This window comes from Sinocyclocheilus anshuiensis, unplaced genomic scaffold (assembly GCF_001515605.1).
Source record: "Sinocyclocheilus anshuiensis isolate Anshui unplaced genomic scaffold, SAMN03320099.WGS_v1.1 scaffold562, whole genome shotgun sequence".
In the NCBI taxonomy this organism is placed as follows: domain Eukaryota; kingdom Metazoa; phylum Chordata; class Actinopteri; order Cypriniformes; family Cyprinidae; genus Sinocyclocheilus; species Sinocyclocheilus anshuiensis.
The window spans coordinates 655,417-678,647 of NW_015544158.1; the positions used below are offsets into that span (position 1 = coordinate 655,417).

Sequence of the window (23,231 nt, forward strand, 5' to 3'; positions counted from 1 at the left end):
ATATATATATTGTATTAGTGTGTGTGTGTGTGTGTGTGTGTGTGTGTGTGTGTGTGTGTGTGTAAATATAGCAAAAGAAGAAGAACTTAATTATCAAATCTGAAATCAAATTGGGATTTTTTTTCTTTTGATACCCAGTCCTGGTATTATGGTGTAAATTTGAAAACAATCATTCCAACTTTCAAGTAATTTGGTTATGTTCTGTTCATTACAAGTACTCAGAGGCATATAATTATGAACATTCTTGAGAATGAAGTGTATTTGTGTTAAATAAGAGGTCTGCAATGTATACTGTTGGAATTTTAACACCACACCCAGAGGAAATCCATCATTAGGCCCTTAGAGTGTCCAGATAAGAGATTCTGCATCATTCATGCTCTCCCTTGTGGTTGGTCATGAACAGAGACTTCATATCCTGTGGGCAAAAATGATTTCAGGACAGCACTTTCTTCAGGATCTGCTTTTGCCACGAAAACCATGTTTCCTGATGAGTCTTTTTTTGTCTCCCCTGTAGAGTGGGTATTTGTAGGAGTTGTTGTCCTTGGTAGTGTTCTCTTCCTGTTGTTGGTTGGGATCTGCTGGTGCCAATGTTGCCCTCACTCCTGTTGTTGTTATGTACGCTGCTGCTGCTGTCCTGATACATGTTGCTGTCCAAAACACTGTGAGTACACAAACACATACATACTACACACACTGCCCGTATTCACAACCTGAAAAAAAACATTCCCATTTGCCTTCAAAGTATATGAAGCAGGGAAGATGGCAAAGAGCGGCCAACCGCCTCAGATTGCCATGTATCAACCATACTACCATCCTGGTGTTCCTTTGGTTCCTGTAGTTCCACCAGCTGCACCATCCATCATTGAACCCAAGTTGACTACAGTGTCTCGTTCAGTAGAAAACAATATAGCTGGAGGTAAGTGACAATACAACAGTCTGATGTCTATCTAGTGAATCTGCATTTGCATTGAACAACTGCATATAACTGAAGCAAGTCTGCATCATCTAACTCAAAACAAACTCAACTAACATCATCTTCAGCTGCACTGTAACTTTCATCTTAGGCTGTCCAGGGTATTTAAAATGTTTGAAGGAATTGTGGTTAGATGAGACGAGAGTGCTTGCTGTATTTGAGTATGTGAACATGAGCTAATGACAGTAGACAAATATTTGGAAATAGAATGTTAATTGAAGTTTTAAAGATACTGACAGTGGAACAAGCTTGCTAGCATTGTGAAGGAAGCAGTTTTGTGTTGTTTATGAAGATGGTGAATGGTTTCAAAATGTGTGTATCAAGAAGTAAAACATTTTGCCCTCAGCTGAGCGGCAAACATTATGGGGGAATTGATTCATTTAAAGGGGTCATATGATGCGATTTCAAGTTTTCCTTTCCGTCATATGACCCCTTTAAAGTCTATGGTTTCCCTTACATGTGAATGGTATTGTAAAGCATTTTTTTTTTTTTTACATTAACTTAATAGAAAAGAATAAATATGGCAGTTTATTTGCCAGCTTATTTATTCACATTTTTATTTTTAATTAATATACTGTACTGTACTGTACTGTCCTCCATTTTATTTTTAAGTGGCACTTCTCATGCTCCATAGTTATACTGGCTGAGTTGGAATGCAGGTGGTATGTGAATAAGACAGGGTTTTGTGCTATGGCGGGCTAAATTGGAGCAGGTTAGTGAATTAGCCTCAGAATGCAAAAATTGCATAAATCCAGTGCGCAATATTCTAAAACTCTTTGTGCATGCTTCTGTAAAGGTTTAACTATGTACTGTGTGAGTGTTACATGCATGTGGCTTAACCTTAAATGATGCGCTGTATGTGTGGACACAGTAGAAACACACAGGTCATGTGTGTATGTCCACAGTGCGCAGTGGCTATCGACTCCAGGCCAGTCAGGGTCAGGATGCTATGAAGGTTGTGTACTACGTGGAGAGGGACCTGGAGCAGTTCCACCCTACCAAGGGGGGCAGTCATCCATGTAAGCCTGTATGCAGTCAGCATGTTTCTGTACACTGAATTTGTCTGTATAAAAAAGACTAGCTGAATTTGAGTTAAGTTGAGTTAGTGAAAATCTATTTACCAATGGTCAAATGACACCTGTTGGCTTGTCTAATTTATTTCACCATCATCATTATCATCTAAATTCTAAACCCTTCCACAATTGACCTGCCTTTTACATTAAAAGGCACAAGTTTTTACTTTAAAAACTTAAAGGGACAGTTCATTCTCAAATAATTAAAATTCGGTCATCATTTACCTTCATGTCATCCCAAACCTGTATTTTTTAACTTCCTTGGAACACAAAAGATGATATCTTAAAAGATGTTTCAGTCGTTTTTGTCCATACACTGAAAGTCACATTGTTGATGACAGCTTTTTCATTTTTAGATGAACTATCCCTTTAAAATACATCTGTGATTGTGCATGCTTCTTGATCATGTCAAACAATTCATAATATTCTAACCAAGTTCAGAATTTCTGCCATAGATAGATTTTCTGCTGCATATTACAATGACAATAGAATTCTTATTTACATTGGTGTTATTATAAAGAATGGGAAAATGTCCAGAAAGTCCATAATGATGTCATTGTGTCAGCAGCTGGCAGCCTATCAGAACTGAGCTCTCTGCATGATGGTGACATAGACTTCAGGCAGACCTATCGGCAGGTCCAGAGGAAGGCACTACCACCCATCAGTGACCAAATGGAAGAGCCGCATATCCGAACAGCATCGATTGGTCACGGGCTTCGGCCCTCACATTATCAGAGCATTCACTCTCTGGATGAGCTTGACAACAGGTACAATCTTAGTGTGTGTGTGCATGATCTAATTGTTTAGGAAAGGGGTTTTCAAACTGAAGACACAAGAGAGAATTGTTTCTTGAGCACCAAATCAGCATATTGGAATGATTTCTGAAGGATCTGAAAATTCAGATTTAACATCACAGAAATAAATTACATTTTAAAATATATTAAAATAGAAAACGGTTATTTTAAATTGTAACAGTATTTCATAATATTACTTTTTTACTGTATTTTTTTATCAAATAAATGCAGCCTTGATGAGCATAAGAGCATTTAAAAAATCTTTCTAACCCCACACTTTTGAACTTTTAGTGTGTACTAATAATATCATGACTGTTTGTGCAGATGGAACTGTCGTTCTGAACACCTGCCCCGCAAAGCCTTTGATGCTAGGGGGCGCACAGGGTCACTAGATGAGCTGGAAGAGTTTGCTATGTCATACGGCCCACACGATCGTCGGAAAGGTGACTTTCGTGGACCTCAGCGAGACTTTGAAATGGGTCCAAGGTCACGGGACCACCCCATGTCATACCGAGATGGGCCACGGTATTCTCGTGATGATGATGATGACGACTGGTGTCGTCGAGGCTCACCACCTTCCCCACCAAAAAGGCGCAACACTGCCGACAGTGAGCGTTACCTCGCTCGTCAGAGGTCTTATGATGATACCTACCTGAACACTCTGCTGGAGCGCAAGGTTAGGGGCCACGGAGAGCGAGGTGGGAGGGCTGATGATGACAGTGACACACCCTCAAAAGGCAGTTCCAAGAAGAGCAGTGACTGTTACAATAGCAGGTCACCTAGCAACCGACCCGAGGAGGATGATCCTTTACCTCCGTACTCTGAAAGGGAGGCGGAGAGGTTTAGAACTGAAAAGCATATAGGGAGGGAACGGTACAGGACTACTGATCCTGCCATGCGGCCTTTTTCATACACACGTCCGGCCCATACGTTACATGAGCGCAGGGAGGACAGGGACAATCCCAGGAAACTGGTGAGTTACTTATAATCGTCTGCCCTGGTTTCTGTACATTGAAGGGTGGACCAAACTTCCTTCAACCCTTAAAAGAAGAGACGATTGAGATTCCATTAATATGAAAAATACAGTCTCAAATGGTAAAGAGCAAAATCCTTGAAATCAAGCTGTATCTTGTTAAAAAACATCTCAGCTCACCAACTACAGTATGTATGATTCATTCATGTTTACATAGTCTGAAATTTCGAAGAATCATTAGTTTCAGAAATAATGCTCTTCTCTGACCTGTGCCTTTTGGGTTATGTAAGGTCAAATCCAGCTAGCAACATCTCTCAATCCCAATTCCTGCAATAAATGTGGCATAAAGGGCAAAAATATTTTTTGTTATTAAAACTTGTTCTTACAGTTTCAAAATTTAGGGAGCTACTAGACTGAATGGTAAAATTATGATGTTTATTTTGAAGCTACCTTTTTTTAATATGTTTTATATGTTAGATTGAATTTCCTTCTCAGACTTGCTGTTCAAACGTTTGGGCTCAGTACACATTTTTTTTTAAATAAATTAGTATATTTATTGAGCAAGTATGCATTCAACTGATGTAAAGTAACAGTAAAGACATTTATAATGTTACAAAAGATTTATATTTAAAATAAATGCTGTTTTCTCTAATTATCAAAGAAAAAAAATCCAGATTTTTTTTTTTTCATAAATATTAAGCAGCACAACTGTGTTAACACTGAAGACTGGAGTAATGGCTCCTGAAAATTCATCCTTGCCCTCAATGGAATAAATTGCATTTTAAAATATATTCAAATTTTGATAACAATTATTTTAAATTGTAATAGCATTTCACAATATTACTGTTTTTACAGTCTTTTTGATCAAATAAATGCAGCCTTGGTGAGCATAAAATCATACTGACCCCAAACTTTTGAACAGCAGTGTACAGTACTATGTCATTTGTTTTCCAAAGAGGGACTCTAAATAATTTTAACTGTACAGTATGTTATTTTTTGTATGCTGAAATGTAAATCCTATTCTTTACAAGAATGTATGTTAATGAAAGTCCGCTTTGAATGATCAAAACGTTGATTTCTCAGGCAGGTTTTATGTGTTTTTGTTCTGTTTGCCTGAATGTATCATAAATGGCATCACTGCAATACGCTGGTACACTAACAATGCATCTGCAAACTCATCATGCTAATGGGTGTCTAATGTGTGGCTCTTGGTGTTTTTTAACAGACCACTCATCTAAGCAGAGACTCTCTAATTGTGTGACGTCGTCAAACTGAGCTGCCATCATACTAATAACATCACCATCCAGCTGAAGAGAAATGCCCCAGACACTAAGCATCAGTCTGTCAGAAAGACACATTTTATGCACGAAAATCTGACATGAAGAGCTTGGGAACTTTTGCTGGTCAAGGGCAAGAACGTATTGTGTGTCTGTTTTTATTTTATATATTGATTTGTGTCTATATGTCAAAAGACCTACTTTCTTAATTAGTCCTCAGACAACAGCTGCACAGAAATTGTCCAAAATGACTTTATGTTAAAATGAGATTCAAGTGCTATAACATTCCTTGATATTTCGTATATCTTCAGTACTGTAATGGGACACTGTCTCTGATATTTCAATATTGCATTGCCTTTGTTTGCACTGTACTGTACTTTTTTGTCAGTGTCAGTCAGTTGGGTCTTGAGGGAAGCATGAAAGATGATGCTTTTGATAATGTGCCATTTATTTGTATTCCACGGTTTTAAAATAATGATTTTGATATGAACACTTGCTGTCTTTTTTCCCCCTGATAACCTCAGTATGTTCATGATAAAATATCCATGTTCTTTATAATCTATATCAGGGAATGAACACTTACCTCTTCGGTCTTGCTTCATCATACATAAAAAATAAATAAAATACAGCAAGGCGTTTTTCAGCAATACAGAATCATGGCAATGCAGGAAACTGGACAGGACAAGGAAAGGATGTTTCTTTCCAGGATGAGAGTACAATACCAGGAAACAATCTGATACGGGCCCTGACAGGTGTTCAGTGGTCAAACTTTATGTTTAGATCTCTGTATCTGTCGCTTTCTTTCACATTGTGATATAGTTGATAGTTAATAGTTGCATTTATTATTAACTATTAATAAAACATTTTTGCCGCCAATAGGATGTTTAGATTCTTTATAGCAACTGGTCATTACATGTGTGGTCATGTGTGTGATGGCAGTTTACAATAGTTTGCATGAACACAGCTCATTCAGAACTTAGTTATTTGTTTTACTTGCCATTTTTGGGAAAATATCACGGTAATAAAGTTACATCATCAAACACAGTTCCATTCTGAGAACAGTGACCGAAAAGACACAACTGCCACAGTTGACAGTTTTCCTTTTCGTTTAACCAGTCTAAGCTGGTTTGCTGGTCTCCACATCTAGTCAGACTTGTCTGTTGGTTGGTTTTACATAGGTTTCGGTATTTTTAAAGGGATGAGGCAGTCGTTCATTACTGAAAAAATAAAACGTTGGGATTACGGTATGTCGGTGTAATGGATCAATTGAGGGCGTGTGAGCTATTTTACGTCGCTTTCCAGCAGATTCGTCAGATGGAGATATTGGGGGCAGATCTGTTTTTATACAGTCTATGGGTCAGATGCGAGCTAAGAAGCTTTAAAACACGTTAGATGCGCAGACCGATCGGTGTATAACATCAAAGTACCGCGACTCTGTGAGAGCTATAAGAGAGCTTTCCAATCGCTCTCGCGGTACTTTGAAGTCATACACGATCGGTCTGCGCAGCGCTGCTGTAGTTTGTGAACCCTGTTACCATGTGAAATTAAGTTAAAATGACACTAAAGCTGTGTCGAATACATTAGCACAGCCACAGGTATTTCGGAAACAACGATACAGTGTATTAGTTCTATCAACATTTATTAAGAACATTAAGAATGTACCAAACGTGTTTTCTTTGCAGCTTCATAGTTCGCATCTGACGAATCTGCTGGAAAGGAAGTAAAATACCTCACGTGCACATCCCCAGTTAACAATACGATCCCGGTTGATCCATAACACCGGCAAGTGACGCCCCCTGGTGGATACATGTTAATAATGATTCAAATATGTTTTTTGATTCTATCGAATAAAGTAAACAACGCAATAATCCTTTAACTGTGAACAATGATACATATTTACAATCATAACAATGTGAAAATAATTTCATTTTGAACAGTAATCAATGAAAAACCGGTTCGGGTTTTCTCGGAGTTGTGCACTTGTTGGAGTCTGTGGCGTCATCGTGGAATGGGGGAGGGGAATCAAACTTCCAAAGAGCAAAGGTGTGTGTTTCCACTGACTCGAGAGAATACAGGTAAATAAGAAAACATCGGGATATATTTACATCGCATATTTTACGATGACTTGATGGCCAGCGTACATTGTCTGTATTTGTTTGAGTCGCGTATATAGGATTTTGCTGTGTTTTGGAAAAGTAAATTAAAAAACGCCTTCCGAATAACCGAGAAACATGAAAGAAGGACTGACGCTCAAGGTGCTTGCGCTCGTGCTCTGCGTATTTCCAACGGGTAAGTCGGCATTCAAAATAACTGTCAGGGGTTGTTCTGGAATATTAGGGGTGTTTCATTTAGTGGCATGCCGCTTTTAAAGTATTTAAACAATTTCCTGGTAATTCTATAAGTTTTAAAACCCGATCACGTGATTTAAAAGCGTCATGCCAGCCAATATGTTAACATTATGTTCTTCTGAAACTTGATTCTGTGTGTATGAGCAAGGATTTGTAAAATAGAGATTTTCAGGCCAGGAACAGGCATAGAAATTAATAGTCTTAAAAAAATTATATAGTGAATACAATTATTTTTGTTATGCTCAGCTCTAAAATATTTAATTGGTTGAAAATTGTTCTTTGTGTGTAAAATCCTTATGTAATGACAAACAAATAAATAAATCATTTAAATGAATGACCGTGGTCAGAAGGTGTGGAACCCTGATGCAAACAGTATGATAACTGATCCCTCTCCCTCTATTCTCAGAGCTGTTGTCTATCCAGGTTACGGTTCCACATACAGAGAGATACACAATGTTGTTTGCTTCTGTCACTCTGCGATGTGAATATTCCACTTCTGCAAACCAACAAGATGTTCTGGTCACATGGCGATACAAGTCCTTCTGTTTGGATCCAGTGCTGGAATATTACTCAGCTGGTGAGTGGTGTTGGTCGACTGAAAATATAAGGCTTGAGCTCTGCAAAGCTGTAATCTGCAGTTTGTTTTTGTTTTGTCTGAATAGATGAAAGTTGAATGCAGTGATTGATGTGATCATGTACGTTTCTTTCTTTCTTCAGCATATCAAGCAGCTCTGGGTCTGAAGCAAGACCCAGCCAATGACTGTCCAGACAGTCAGCGCACTGTCCGCATAGTGATTCAGAAGAGAGGCCTCAGTGAAGCTATTCTGGGGACAGAATATCGAGATCGCAAGATATATGTACAAAACAGTGAGTCTGGACACACAAGAGCTTAAAACTCTGAACAAGATGTTTTAACCCTATAAAGCCAGACAAATAAAATAATAATCTGATTTTTTATTTTTTTTTACGTTGGATGAGATTATTGAATCTTTAGGCAAAATATTTGATCAAATATAAAGGCAAAGCTTGCATGTGCATTATGTTTTGTACCATATTTGATACATCAGGCTTCTATGGCCCATATAGTATGATATAGTAAATATGGAGCACACACATATAGAGGAAAAAAAAATATTCGAAGGCCCAAACTGAGCAAAAATTATGCAATTTGGTACAGTTGTTGTTATTTATATGGAAGAGAAATAAGATGAAATTCTGATAACTTGTAATGTAAATCGATGACATTTTTATAATAGTATAGCAAACTACTTGCATGAAATGCTTATAAATATCAGTTGTCACTTTATATCTCCCAATAATATGTATTAGTAAGATGATATTTAAATGTTTAGTTTTATGTTCAAAGCTCTGTAGTTTTAATTTTGGGGGGCAAAACATATGATGCAGTGCATGTACAAATAAATGTTCCTCTAAAGCCTGTTGTATCATATTTGATACCTACATTTTACCATGATTTTTATAAAAAAAAGAAAAAGATGTATATATATAATTAAGTAAACCTAAGTTTAAGGTGGACATGTTTATAATTATACTAAGAGGCTTATTAAAACTTACTATTAAAAAGTAGAAAAAATGTGGTAGTTTGCAACAGATTTTTCAGCTTCAAGTTTTGATCACGTTGATAATTTAGAGGCATTAGAAAAGCTGGTATATATATATATATATAAGCTGATTCCTAACAATGTACAACATGTTATATTTGTTTGATTTTTGTTAATTACAATCAAATATGTTTTATATATATATATATATTTTTTGTATGTTTTTCACAGGTGCTGACCTGGTTATCAATGAGGTCATGTGGTGGGACAACGGCATGTATTTCTGCTCCATCGACGCAGCTGGTGATGTCGTGGGAGACTCCGACAAAGAAATCAGACTCATTGTATATCGTAAGTATTAACGCACTGAAGACTTGTATTCAACCACAAAAACATTTATTGATGCTGATGCTGATCATACCCCCTCTTCCTCTCAGACTGGCTGACAGTGCTGCTCATCGTCCTCGGTGGATTGCTCCTCATCATACTGTTTTGTATCTGCTGCTGCCAGTGCTGTCCTCAGAACTGCTGCTGCTATGTCCGTTGTCCCTGCTGTCCTCGCACTTGCTGCTGCCCAGAAGAAGGTATCCACGTGCATTCACTCTTTATCCCTTTAGTATCTTTGCCTGTGCATCTGTCAAACCAGACAATATGTTACAGTATTTTTAAAACAATATTCACAGTGTTCTACTTCTGCTGGATATCAGTTCCTTAAAATAAATGTCTACTGATGACAAAATCACACTCCACATAATGGATTAGTTTGTCAATGATAATAATAATAATAATATATGTTTTTATATGTATATATGTTTATTATGAATAATATAAGTATTCTTTTAAATAATATGAATAATAACGACAATAATATTCATAATAATGTATTATTATTATTTATTACTTATAATTTATTATTAATTTTAATAATATGTGGAACCTTGTCTTTTTTTCTAAGCTGGTGATGTCGTGGGAGACTCCGACAAAGAAATCAGACTCATTGTATATCGTAAGTATTAACGCACTGAAGACTTGTATTCAACCACAAAAACATTTATTGATGCTGATGCTGATCATACCCCCTCTTCCTCTCAGACTGGCTGACAGTGCTGCTCATCGTCCTCGGTGGATTGCTCCTCATCATACTGTTTTGTATCTGCTGCTGCCAGTGCTGTCCTCAGAACTGCTGCTGCTATGTCCGTTGTCCCTGCTGTCCTCGCACTTGCTGCTGCCCAGAAGAAGGTATCCACGTGCATTCACTCTTTATCCCTTTAGTATCTTTGCCTGTGCATCTGTCAAACCAGACAATATGTTACAGTATTTTTAAAACAATATTCACAGTGTTCTACTTCTGCTGGATATCAGTTCCTTAAAATAAATGTCTACTGATGACAAAATCACACTCCACATAATGGATTAGTTTGTCAATGATAATAATAATAATAATATATGTTTTTATATGTATATATGTAATATATTATATATATATTTTTTTGATGATTTTATATATATATATATATATATTGTGGAACCTTGTCTTTTTTTCTAGCATTTTAACAATGAAAATTTATTGTGGACTACGACAATGCAACATTATGTCCTTTATAAATATTCTATTATTATTATTAATATTATTATTACATATTATTTCAAATAATAAAAACATAACATTTATAATAATTTATTGTCTTCTAATACCAAGTGACTTTTTTTTTCACAGTCCACCCTATAAAATGTAATTGTACTGAATAACAAAACAGTGAAATATTTCTTCCGTGTTCATTTGTCTATTTAGCGGTGATGCACCACAAGATGATGCGTGAAGCTCAAAAAGCAATGGTACCATGGCTCCATGGCCAGCCCATCTATGCCCCCATTGCCTCAAATGCATCTTCTCAAAGAAACCCTTTACTATATTCAGGTCAGTATAAATTCCTTTATTAATCTGTTAATGTATGTAGTGCTGCTTCTAATCATTAATAACTTGACACTAATAATTTGTCCTCCACAGGGTCTTTTTCTGAACCTTCATCCAAACACAACCTTCCCATGGCCCCGATGGCCCCGATGGCCTTTCCTCCTCCTCAACCTGTCCCACCAATGGTACCTCCCCTCGGATATCATTCCAATGGTAGCATAAATGGAAGTGTACGTGGTAAAAAACAGATGTTAGATTTTCTGGAGAACCAAGTAAGAGGGATGGATATGGCTGCCCCAATGCTTCAACCTCAACATCACTACATAGCAGTCCCGCTCCAAAACCTTCCTCATCAATATGCAGCCCCACAACCCCAATATGTAACTCCACCACCTCAACCCATACCCCAAGCTGCTTTATCAGCCAGGCCTCCCAGCATGCTCTCAGCCCTGGACGAGATGGGTGTCCAAGGTGTGGAGCGCAGGGTCATCCAGCTGCCTCCCATCATGGGCCGAGCAAAACAGAGCTCTCGGCGGACCAATGAAGGTGGAAGACAGCGGCAGTCTAATCATTCCAGTGGCAGCTCTAACCGAAATGGCCATCATCGTGATGATTCCTGGAGGGAGCCATCATCTTCACGGAGAGTGACTCAGCTACAGCGTAGCTACAGTGACGAGTCGGACAGGGACGACAGGCGTGGAGGCAGAGGTTCAGCAGGACGCAGGGGTGTTTCAGGTTCGAATAGGTCTCATCTGCGTGTTCGCAGTAAAGGGGAGCTTCTGGAGGAGTTGGAGCGTGCGACGAACCACAGAGACAGGAGCTATTCGCCTTCTCCGCGTCGAGGCTCCTGGAGTTCAGACGAGGAGGACAGTTATAGAAAGGGGAAGCGATCTCAAGGGAGATTGTCTGAGAAACCACCAGCTTATTCTTCCATTGATATTTTACCTGGCCACAGCAGGAGGAGTGACCACTTCTCAGTAAGCATGTAGATTTATGATTTGCTCATCACTAAGAAGTTGTTTTTATATTCTGTGGTCCCAAAAAGGACACACTTAAAGGGAATCGTTTACCCAAAAATGAAAAATCTGTCATCATTTATTCACATTTATTCACTTTCTTTATTCTGCTAACACAAAAGAAGGTATTTTGAAAAATGTCTCGGCTTGTTTGACTTTTATTGAATGAACAAAAACATATTCTTCAAAATATCATCTTTTGTGTTCCGTAGAACAAAAAAAGTCATACAGGGTTGGAATGAAATGAGGTTGAGTAAATGACGGAATTTTATTTATGGGTTTAAAACTATCCCTTGGGTTTGCTGACATGGAGAGAAGGCATGTGATTTGAACACAAATAAAATAGCATTTTTAGTCGTTTTAAGTCACTTTTGATAAAAGTGTCTTGTAATTGTAAATAATTGTTATGGTTTGTCTCATAAATAATCTCTCTTTTACAGGATAAGAGCTCTCGCAGTGGCACAAGCGTTGTGATCTGAGTCATTCATTTCCAACCTGATCTTTCACTACTCACCTCCTACAAGTGAATGTCTACTGGACTTCTGTCATTGGGACTAATTGTGCACTTCAGCACAGTAATTAAGCAGTGACCACAGATGGCCTGCAATAGACCCCTGGAAGACAGTAAATGCACTATACATCTTTTTTACACTTTTAAACAGCTTTTAGATGTTATTTGATCACTTGAAACTATTTCTTTGTTTTATATGTTTAACTTTTCACTGTTTTCACTGTACATTGTTTAATTATTAACCACTGCAAGGTTTTTGGTATTTGATCAGTACAGTTTATAGATGAAGCTCACATTGATGACACTTCAACTCAAGGTTGTACCTAAAAGAGCCTCTTTGGTTCATCTAGGTTCTCTGTTTACTTTTAGTTAGTCTTTGTCTGTAGTATTTTTAATGTTGGTTTAGCTGTTTTCTTTGTCTTTTAATGGTGTTATCTAAATACAATCCTTGGGATGATTTAGTGTCATATTTAAGTATGTATATGTATTTGTTATTAGTTGCATTGTAAAAGAAGAGCAATACATTATTTAACTCATAATCAACAGCTACATGAACAGTACAGTTTCCAAGAAAAAGATATTTGAATTTCTCATGTGCGGAGACGTAAACGCTGGCTGTAATAAAGTAACTTTTTTTTTTTTTTTTTTTTTACAATCGTTTAGACTAGTCTTATATTTTCCAGCATGTTTCATGTTTTAATGCAGAAACGTGTTTTTTTTTTTCTGTCAATTAAATTAGATTGATTGATCAAACCAGCTTACTTATGTTTATTAAAACATATTTGAGGGTAACGTTAGTGAATTTGTGCGACGTACACGTTTAAGCCCTTACAAAAATTAACCATGATTTTATTATAGTAAAATCGTAGTAACCATGTTTTGTTTTTTTTTGGCGTATTGATTACCATTTGTAACCACAGTTTCACTATAAATACTATGTTTAAACTATGGTTAGTGTAGCAAAACCATGGTTAATTTGTGGTTACCATTGTTTTAACTATAGTAACCAAGGTATTTTTTATTTTTTTTTGTAAAACCATGGTTCATTTTTGTAAGGGAGTACCCGGTTTTACTATGCATATTTTAAACGCTCGAACAAACAAAAAATATGGGGAAGCGGTCAGACAGGACTACAAATTTTCCTTTTATATGGAAACGCCGTCATTCGCGTCGCCTCATTTTATTGGCCACTTCTGCCCAAAAGGGGCGGGCCTAGGGCGAGGTTTGGGAAGCAAAAGTGTCAATGTCATTCAAACCTGGATCGTTTCTATCAATCGATTACAACATCATCTACAGATAACGCGAGCCTGAGGAGACAGGCAGCTGCAGGTCAACGTTTGGATTAAACCTAGTGAAGCAGAAGCTGCCGGTGGACTGGCTGTTCTCAGGTATGCGCTTTGCTTGTAAACAAATAACGTTATTATATCTTATTAAAGAACAATGACAATGCTGAACCTCTCCATAATGTGCATTTAGCCTGAAACACATACTGTTGTTAAAATAAAGAAGCGTAGTGAATACAGATCACAATACAGTACATAATGCATTTGTGTTCTACCTAAAGGCCTTGTTTACACGTGAGAGGACGAACTAGCTGAACTTGAAAAGGCTGTATTAGTCATGTTTATTATTAAAAAAAATACCATGGTAACCACAGTTTATGCGCCAGTTTTACTGCAATGACTTATTACTGTAAAATCATCTTTTTGGAAACCCCTGCTTAAGTTGGTAAATTACACTAGCTGGTCATTAGCTGGACAAAAAAAAAACAAAACAAAACAGCTTGACCATCTGGTTTCTTGCTAGTCTAATGCGGTCTACCAACTAGAAAACATGTCACCAAACCAGCTGGTATTTTGTCAAAACCATGGTTTCCAATATAGTGAATTTCCAAAAGAGCTTCTCTGAACCTGATTTTTCTCATTTTGCAGGAATCATGAACGCTCTCTCGGGTAAGAGTGTGCTGGCGCTGTGCAGGGTTTTTTCCAGTCCCCTGTCTCTCCCTCCTGCTATCATAGGGGCAGTGAGGGTCTGTCACTCAGGCGTGAACTCCAAGGGCACGGTGTTCACCAAAAAACGAGGCTATGATATCACCAGGAACCCCCACTTGAACAAAGTAAGCATCTTTAGGGGCCAAACTCAGTGCACTTATGATCTAGGTGAATAAGCAGGTTTTAGATTGTTAGTAGCCGGTGCTTTGATGCGATTTTATAACATTATGTAATGCCAAAGTCCCCACAGATAAGAAAGTATGAAAGTAACATTGTGAGATCTTTAATCTAAAAGCAAAGTCTTCAAAGACTTTGACCCCTACCAAGCATTGCAGGATATGTCTCAGCAGTTTTTCAAATCACTTTTGGCTGGGTCATGAAAATGTGTCCATTTAAACGTTACTTTGCAATCTGTATCCTGTTTGCAAAGACTTTAAGGCTAAGATGAGGAATGGGCATGACTGAGAAGTGTAGAACTTTAAAGCCATGATGGATGGAAACTGTTAGACGTAAACAGTGAGTGGAGAATCCAACAGGGGAGGGTGGCCATGCTTACGTCCCATTGGTCAGAAATAAATAGATCCAACATGTGATGTATCTACCCTAAGCTGGAATCCTGCCCGGTGCAGACCCAGTTTCAGGGTGGTAATTTGTATTTAAACCGGACTGTAGGAGGAGTGCACATTTTTCTTTTAAATTCACAACTGTCACATGTTGTTAATGAAGTTATGGTGCTGTGTTAACAGGGCATGGCGTTCACCCTGGAGGAGAGGTTACAGCTGGGTATCCACGGCCTGCTGCCTCCCTGTTTCCTCTCTCAGGATGTCCAAGTGCTTCGTGTCATGAAGAGCTATGAGACACGCAGTAACCCTCTTGACAAGTAACCAATCTTCAACTGAAACATTCAGTACATACTCTGCAATGAGCCATGCCAATTCTAAGCACAGTGATGATACTTTTCTTGGTCCATTTCCCATTTATACTCAAAATAACCCTTTTAACTCTGCAGATACATATTGCTGATGACCCTGCAAGACAGAAATGAGAAGCTTTTCTATCGTGTGTTAACCTCTGACGTAGAGGAATTTATGCCTATTGTCTACACTCCTACTGTGGGCCTGGCCTGCCAACAGTATGGCCTTGCTTTCAGAAGACCAAGGTGAGGTATATACATACTACGGACCTGGAACGACTTGTTTAGCTGGACCAATTCTGAATCAAATGCTTTATAAACATTCAGACCAGTCCAACCAGTTCTTGCATGGCGAACATACAGTATAAGGCCCATGTGAATTTGACCGTTTTTTTTTTCTTATAGAGGGCTGTTTATCACTATCCATGACAAGGGGCATATTGCCAGCATGCTGAACTCATGGCCGGAGCAAAACATCAAGGTATGTTCAGAGTGCTAAAGTGTCATTCGGTGCCAGTAGATGGATGTTTCATTGTATGTGCATTAATAGGCCATAGTGGTGACGGATGGAGAACGAATCCTGGGATTAGGAGACCTAGGCAGCTATGGAATGGGGATCCCAGTGGGCAAACTAGCTCTGTATACAGCATGTGGAGGAGTGCCACCTCAGCAGTGCCTGCCTGTGCTGCTAGATGTTGGCACTGATAATCAGGTAAAACAAGAATAGCATAGTTACGCTATGTTTTGAGTCGGTAATGTTTTGTTTTTCTTCTTCGAATGTGTTTGAAATAAGCCTCTTTTGCTCACCAAGGCTGCATTTATGCTATTTGATCAAAAATACAGTTAATTCACCCAAAAATGAAAATTCTGTCATGAATTACTCACCCTCATGTCATTCCAAACCCGTAAGACCTTCGTTCATCTTCGAAACACGAATTAAGATATTTTTGATGAAATGTGAGAGCTCTAAGACCCTGCATAGACAGCAACGCAACTGTAACGCTCCCAGGTCCAGAAACGCAGTAAGGACATCAGTAAAACAGTCCATGTGACATCAGTGGCTCAACTTCAGTTTTGTGAAGCTACGAGAATATTTTTGGAGCGCAAAGAAATTAGAAAACACATATTTTATCCAACAATCCTTCTCCCCCCGAGTTGCATCTTCCGCCATTTTAGAGTATTACAACACATACGCACGCATTCCCCTATGCATAAACAACGCTGATTACGTTCATGTGCACGGTTTCTCCTCCAAACGTAAACAACGCTGATTATGTTGATTACGCTCTTGGGTAAGTCTCCAAAATGGCGGAAGACGTAACTCGGGGGAGAAGAATTGTTAAATAAATTGTTATTTTTGTTTTCTTTGCGCTCAAAAAGTATTCTCGTAGCTTTGCAAAACTGAAGTTGAACCACTGATGTCACATAGACTGTTTTACCGATGTCCTTACTACGTTTCTGGACCTGGAAACATTGCGTTGCTGTCTATGCAGGGTCTGAGAGCTCTCAGATTCCATCAAAAATATCTTAATTTGTGTTCAGAAGATGAACGAAGGTCTTACGGGTTTGGAACAACATGAGGGTGAGTAATTAATGACAGAATTTTAATTTTGGGGTGAACTAACCCTTTAAACAGTGATATTGTGAAACATTATTACAATTTAAAAAATAACTATTTTCTTTTTAAATGTATTTTAAAATGCAATTTATTCCTGTGTTGGCAAAACAGATTTTTGTTTTTTTTTCAAAATTCTTTGATGAATAGAAAGCTTAAAAGAACAGCATTTATTTTTGTAACAATATAAATGTCTTCACTGTCATTTTAGATTTGAATGAATCTTTTGAATGTTAGTATATATAGTATATATATATATATACTGTACAACTGTACTTTGTTCATAGGTTTCATTGGATCATTTGTCCCTGTTTGTTACCCTGTTGTCCTTTTTTAACCCATTTCTTTTTGTTTTTGTTCAGACCCTCTTAGATGACCCCTTGTACATCGGCTTAAAGCACAAAAGAGTGAGGGGCAAAGAATACGATGACCTCATTGACGAGTTCATGCAAGCTGTCACCGACAAGTATGTTTGAAACTAAAATTCGGAAATGAAAGGTGATTTACGTACTCTCATGTTGTTCAAGTCATATTTTGAGCCAGATCTTTTCAGTGAATCCATTGATCCTGTTAACAAATCCGTTCTGAATGATCTCGTTCACCAGTTTAACTGACTTAATGATTCGGTTCGGTGGTTCTCATGTTAACAATTAACTAGAGCAGCGGTTCTCAATTCCAGTCCTCGCGACCCCCTGCTTTGCATAATTTGTATGCATCTCTTATCACTTCAGACGTTTGTTCTATTCAACAGACTTCGTAGGATATTCCGCCATGATTCCAGTTTGAAGGGAGCGTATATGTTCCATTCAAAGGCCATTAAAGTGTGCGAGACGTGAATTTAATTTGTATTTATTTACAGAGGTATATTGCGTCACACTTCACACTTCTCTAGTAAGTTTCGTCTGTGTGTGAGAAGACGCTGCAGGCAGTGGCGTAGGGCATATTCATGGATGAATGTTTCGTAGTGAAGTAAACTTCAATGGATTTCGCAAGGACTGGAATTGAGAAACAACTGAACTAGAGGGGAAGATGATGTGTGTGAAATACTTACAGACTGTACAAACATGTCATCATTTTTTTCAATCTTTTATTTCAGGTATGGGATGAATTGCCTAATTCAGTTTGAGGATTTTGCCAACAGCAATGCCTTTCGTATTCTCAATAAATACCGCAACCATTATTGTACCTTTAATGATGATATCCAGGGTAAGTAAGTATGCATATTGTAATATCAAAATTATAGTTTTAGAGCCATAAAATTGTTTGTTCATCTCTTTCCCCACCTTTTTCAGGCACCGCTTCTGTTGCTGTTGCTGGGGTCCTTGCTGCTCTTAAGATTACAAAGAATAAACTCTCTGACCACAAGTTCGTATTTCAGGGAGCAGGAGAGGTAATGTGGATTAAATTGAAAGATGCAACAAACTTTTACTGAGAAATAACAAATAAAAGATCTATTACAAAACATTTATACCAGGAATTCCAGGATTATGAGATGTTTGTTTTTTGTCATATGACCAGGCCGCCTTAGGCATTGCTCACTTAATGATAATGGCCATGGCCAAGGAAGGTGTACCTCATGCTGAGGCTGTCAAGAGGATTTGGATGGTGGATTCTAAAGGCTTAATTGTCAAGGTAACAATCAAACCCACAGTAGTTTGTCCTTTTTTGACATTTCTTTCCTTAAGGCTATATTTGTCCTCCTACTCAACATCTGAATATACAAATGTATGTAGGCTTCATTCAAAATGTCAAAACATAAATTAAAGCAACAAACTGCATTTGAACACCTCCAAAATTAAACGTTATACCAAAACTGTTATTCTGTGTCATTTGGTCCATTAGGGCAGAAGTCATCTGAACCATGAGAAGGAAGAATTTGCCCAAGATCATCCACACATAAAGACTCTAGAGGAAGTGGTGGAAACCATCAAGCCCACAGCTATCATTGGTAAGGAGTGATTGATCCCATTCTATATATATATATATATATATATATATATATATATATATTGTGTTATTTTAATATTATTTATAAAGGTACTGTTATAATACTTATTAATAGTTTGAATTAGCTTTTGTTTTTCAGTTTTCATTTTAATTTTTGTAATTTAATTATGTGCGTTTGTCGTTTCTATTATTGTTTTTTTCAGTAAAGTGACTAAATCACAAGATTACCAAAACCTAATCTAAACTTAAAATGAAAACTGAACAAAAATAAAAGCTAATTCACAATCTTACGAAGTACTATAATTGTAACTATGTAAATATACTAAAATAACACTTTTTGCTTTTTAAAAATATAAAATAAATATTTTAGTTTTAGTACTTCAACATTAATATATTTCACTTGGTTACCAAGGTTTTTAAGTACAAGTTTTCCATTATAATATTTATATTTCATTTTATTTCAGCATTATTTCACTTACTTAAAATGATTTTTAATAGTTTAGTTAACAATAACGCTGTTCTTATATATACACATTTTATTTTTACGTTTTTTTTACAGGATTGAGAACCGAGTAGTTAGATGTTATGAAACTGAAGGATTGCAGATATTCTACCGCATTCTCATGTGTTTTTATAGTTGGAATGGTGCTTTGTGCATCTTACTAGTTTTTATTCATCCTGTATGAATTGCAATGGCATATTAAAGCCACTAGTGGGCATAATTACAGAACACATTTAGATTTCAACAAATGTCAGTCAGTGTATTTCTGTTCATTATGCTAAATGCAGCAAAATGTGACTATTTGAAAATGATTTGAGATTATAAACACCAAACCTCAAACCATCTACAGGTGTGGCTGCTATAAGTGGTGCTTTCACTGAGAAGATCATCAAGACCATGGCTACTTTCAACGAACGCCCAATTATTTTTGCCCTCAGCAATCCCACAAGCAAAGCTGAGTGCACAGCAGAGCAGTGTTACACACTCACTGAGGTAATACTCACTGAAATCTTATGAATAAAACTGGTGAAAGGGGTGTTGACTAAAGCCATCAATTTAAAAGGCGTGTGTGTGTGTGTGTGTGTGTGTGTGTGTGTGTGTGTGTGTGTGTGTGTGTGTGTGTGTGTGTGTGTGTGTCACAGGGAAGGGGCATATTTGCCAGCGGAAGCCCTTTTAAGAAAGTCACTTTGGCAGATGGTCGTAGCTTCTACCCTGGCCAGGGAAACAATGCTTATGTGTTCCCTGGAGTAGCATTGGGAGTCATCGCCTGTGGTGTTCGCCACATCTCGGATAACATTTTTCTTACTACAGCAGAGGTAAAGAGCCAACAATAGGAAACATGAATGTGTGCTTCAGTACAAAACACTTTGATTACAAATTTATTTACAGATCGAAAGCTAACATTAAGGCTTTGATTTCTCTTCAGGCGATTTCTGACATGGTTACTGAGGAGCATCTGGCTGAGGGCAGACTGTACCCCCCTCTGAAGACCATCAGAGAAGTATCCTTCAAAATTGCTGTTAAGGTCAGTCTCATATATTATATATATTACATATATCTCATATGTAGAGGATAATTACTACAAGAACAGGGCTTGTTAGTCAACTCTAACATTTTGGCACCCGTAAGAAATATAGAATGAGTTCATGCTATATTAAGAGATTTATTAATATAGCAAAGTAGGTTGTAAGAGCTGTCGGGTCGGATTTCACAGTAAAACAGGGCTGCACAGTTACTTTTTCATGATTGCATTAGGTGCTAGTGTACTAAAAAGCATTAGTACAAAATCAAAATTCATTAGTACACAGAACGTGGTTGAAATTGTTTTATTAATTTTATTCAGATATTAATTCTTAGCCAACTCTACATTTCAGCGCCCGTAAAATATGGAATGAGATCATGCTAAATTTAGAACTCTATTAATTTTGCTAAGTACACTACTGTTCAAAATTTTGGGATCAGTAAGATTTTTTTAATTAATACTTTTATTCAGCAAGGATGCATTAAATTGATCAAAAGTTACACTAAAGACATTTATAATGTTACAAACTTTTTACATCTCAAATATATGCTGTTCTTTTTAACTTTTTATTTCACGTTACCACTAATACTAGTGAGCTAAAATCAGCACAAAATCAAATACTGTGTATAAAACGTAATACAATAATACACCAGCATGCAACAAAGTATCTCATTTGAACTTCCCCTCAACAATAATCAGCTTCAAGCAAAACTACTGAATATCTACCAAAGATTTTATGCCATTAAGTTTGTAAACTTCATTGCATACTTTGTTATATTCCCTATAATACCAATAAAAGTTAATCACAAATAGATTAATTTTGACTTTGCATAGGTTTTTAATAGCAAACAGGAGCAAATCTGTCACACTCTACTCTGCAGTAAAGCAACTATTCACTCACTTCGTTTCTTTCATTCTTCCCAAACCCCTTTTTTTTTCTTCAGATTGTAGACCATGCCTACAAACAGGGCATTGCCTCCTGGTACCCTGAACCCAAAGACAAAGAGGCCTTTATTTTATCCCAAGTCTATAACTCTGACTACGACTCCTTCACTCTGGATTCATACAGCTGGCCCAAGGATGCCATGACAGTTCAGAACGTGTAGGTTATTCATCCACAGCCCACTAAAACGGAGATACTCATATCAGTCTTATGCCTTATTTTTCCGTTTATAATCATCTGATGATATACACTCCAGCTCCAGGCCACCCAATCCTAAAAGAGTAGCTGCTCCCACTGATTTAACACAAGATTTGAACCTATAGCTGAGAATCCGCAGAGGGCTATCAGCGATAAATGAATGCAGTGTTCATTCAAGCTCAAATTGTCTTCAGAACAGTGGCTCAATTCAAAGGGAAAAATGCAGCTATGTTTAAAGTAGTAACAAGCACTTTCCCAATTAAACAGGCTACTGAATCAGTGATCTTCTCCAGTTTATTAGTTCGACATTAGCTTTCTATCTGTAATTTCATTTATTTCTAACCAGTTATCCACTCCAAGTATTTAGCGCTCCTGCAAATGCAAATATCATTGTAGGGAGAAACTATTTTTGTACAGCGACTCCTACGTGGAAATAACAGACTGCCTGGGTTGAATGTTTGTATGAAAAGGGATTTTCATTAGTTAGGTAGGTAAAGTAGTTATCCAGTTGTCTGCTGTGTGAATTGACTCCTTTTGCAATTCATTTTTTTTTACAAGTTGTCTATGCCAAAATTTGTCCAATTTTAAATGCATTATTGACATGTAGCAATGAATACTGGAAATTGTTAGCTTGAGTGTATCAGTTTATTTAAGTGTCCACCTGAAAAGCAGGCTACATATGTGTTCATTGCAGCATGTGGAATTGTTTTTAACTTTTCTCCTCATTTAGAAATATGCTTTGCTTATTAGTAACGCACAACTATGGAATTATATTTTCAGATATTCAAGGAGATTTTGAATAAACACTTCAAAAAATATATGGGTTTTATGTTCATTTAATGAGAATGAGCTGGAATCTTGGTCCTATTTTTTGGACGTGGAGCTTCTACGCAGCGGTTTTCTCTTCAGCATTTTGTTTTTGTTTACTATTCAAAAAAGCAATCACAAGTGTTCAATGGGAAAACAGATTTAGAATAAACTAAATCTAGTATTCCAAAAATAAATCTAATCACACAGAAAGAGTTGTTGTTTTGGAGGGTGAATATGAATATGTAACAAAAAGCTCTTAACCTGCTTTTATACATATTGTATACTCCAGATTAATTTACACAACTAGTTCATTAATTATGTGGCTATATTTTCTTAATGAACTGAAAGTTTAGGGTATAATGTTAAATAATAATGATAAAAACTTCCTGAAACCAAACAACTTGACCTCATTATCTTACATGTCAAACTCATTTTAATTTCTTCTTTCATTTCATTTCTTCCTCAAACTATTTTCCTTTATGCACAGTTAACTTAAAACTCTAAATTATAACTCTAATGTTTCCTTGAATTGTCACCCATTTAATGAACTTTCATCAATCTATTTGCAAAAGCCACAGGGGGAGATTCCCTTTCAAAAGGGAACTCTTGGTGCATCCCTTAGAGGGTGCTATGGGGAATGCCTCCAGCTTGAATGTAAACACGACAATGCACTTGACATTGGCAGACGGCAGCCTATGACGTCAGTAATGGTGCGACTGCGGGTATAAAAGTGCACCGGAGGAACATGTCATCCTCTTCTTTGTCTTCAGGGTCGTTTGATCTGAAGTGTGTAAGGGTTAGCAAAACGATGTCTACTGAAAGGCGTTTTAGGAAGTGTGCAGATCCATG

At 37.3% G+C, this 23,231-nt stretch overlaps 3 protein-coding genes across 6 annotated transcripts in view; all 3 read left to right on the plus strand.

Moving 5' to 3' along the window:
* LOC107695466 (immunoglobulin-like domain-containing receptor 2) overlaps positions 1-5,959 on the plus strand; it is a 19,249-nt gene extending 13,290 nt beyond the window's left edge. For 2 of the 3 annotated variants that reach the window (XM_016495382.1, XM_016495383.1), the window contains 6 exons: positions 515-661; positions 743-916; positions 1,879-1,992; positions 2,615-2,813; positions 3,165-3,813; positions 5,039-5,959. In XM_016495382.1, the coding sequence (XP_016350868.1) occupies positions 515-661; positions 743-916; positions 1,879-1,992; positions 2,615-2,813; positions 3,165-3,813; positions 5,039-5,074 (1,319 nt within the window). In that variant the 3' untranslated portion in view covers positions 5,075-5,959. The remainder of the gene's footprint in view (positions 1-514; positions 662-742; positions 917-1,878; positions 1,993-2,614; positions 2,814-3,164; positions 3,814-5,038) is intronic. The other variant, XM_016495384.1, reaches the window with a different exon arrangement.
* A 1,151-nt stretch (positions 5,960-7,110) lies between these two features.
* Positions 7,111-13,087, plus strand: LOC107695471 (immunoglobulin-like domain-containing receptor 1). The gene is made up of 9 exons (XM_016495391.1): positions 7,111-7,165; positions 7,264-7,379; positions 7,845-8,015; positions 8,156-8,305; positions 9,232-9,351; positions 9,438-9,584; positions 10,793-10,918; positions 11,009-11,892; positions 12,372-13,087. Exons 2-9 carry the CDS (start codon positions 7,322-7,324, stop codon positions 12,408-12,410), a joined length of 1,695 nt encoding a protein of 564 aa, XP_016350877.1. The 5' UTR covers positions 7,111-7,165; positions 7,264-7,321; the 3' UTR covers positions 12,411-13,087.
* A 450-nt stretch (positions 13,088-13,537) lies between these two features.
* Positions 13,538-22,382, plus strand: me3 (malic enzyme 3, NADP(+)-dependent, mitochondrial). Of its 2 annotated transcripts, XM_016495387.1 has the most exons (15): positions 13,538-13,830; positions 14,374-14,558; positions 15,180-15,313; positions 15,443-15,592; positions 15,752-15,827; positions 15,897-16,058; positions 17,324-17,427; positions 18,058-18,167; positions 18,254-18,351; positions 18,480-18,593; positions 18,804-18,909; positions 19,760-19,902; positions 20,052-20,225; positions 20,336-20,434; positions 21,376-22,382. In XM_016495387.1, exons 2-15 carry the CDS (start codon positions 14,379-14,381, stop codon positions 21,535-21,537), a joined length of 1,812 nt encoding a protein of 603 aa, XP_016350873.1. In that variant the 5' UTR covers positions 13,538-13,830; positions 14,374-14,378; the 3' UTR covers positions 21,538-22,382. The 2 variants fall into 2 exon arrangements, with proteins under 2 accessions (XP_016350873.1, XP_016350874.1); XM_016495388.1 differs by lacking the exons at positions 13,538-13,830; positions 14,374-14,558 and having other exon boundaries at positions 15,280-15,340.
* The last annotated feature ends 849 nt before the right edge of the window (positions 22,383-23,231 follow it).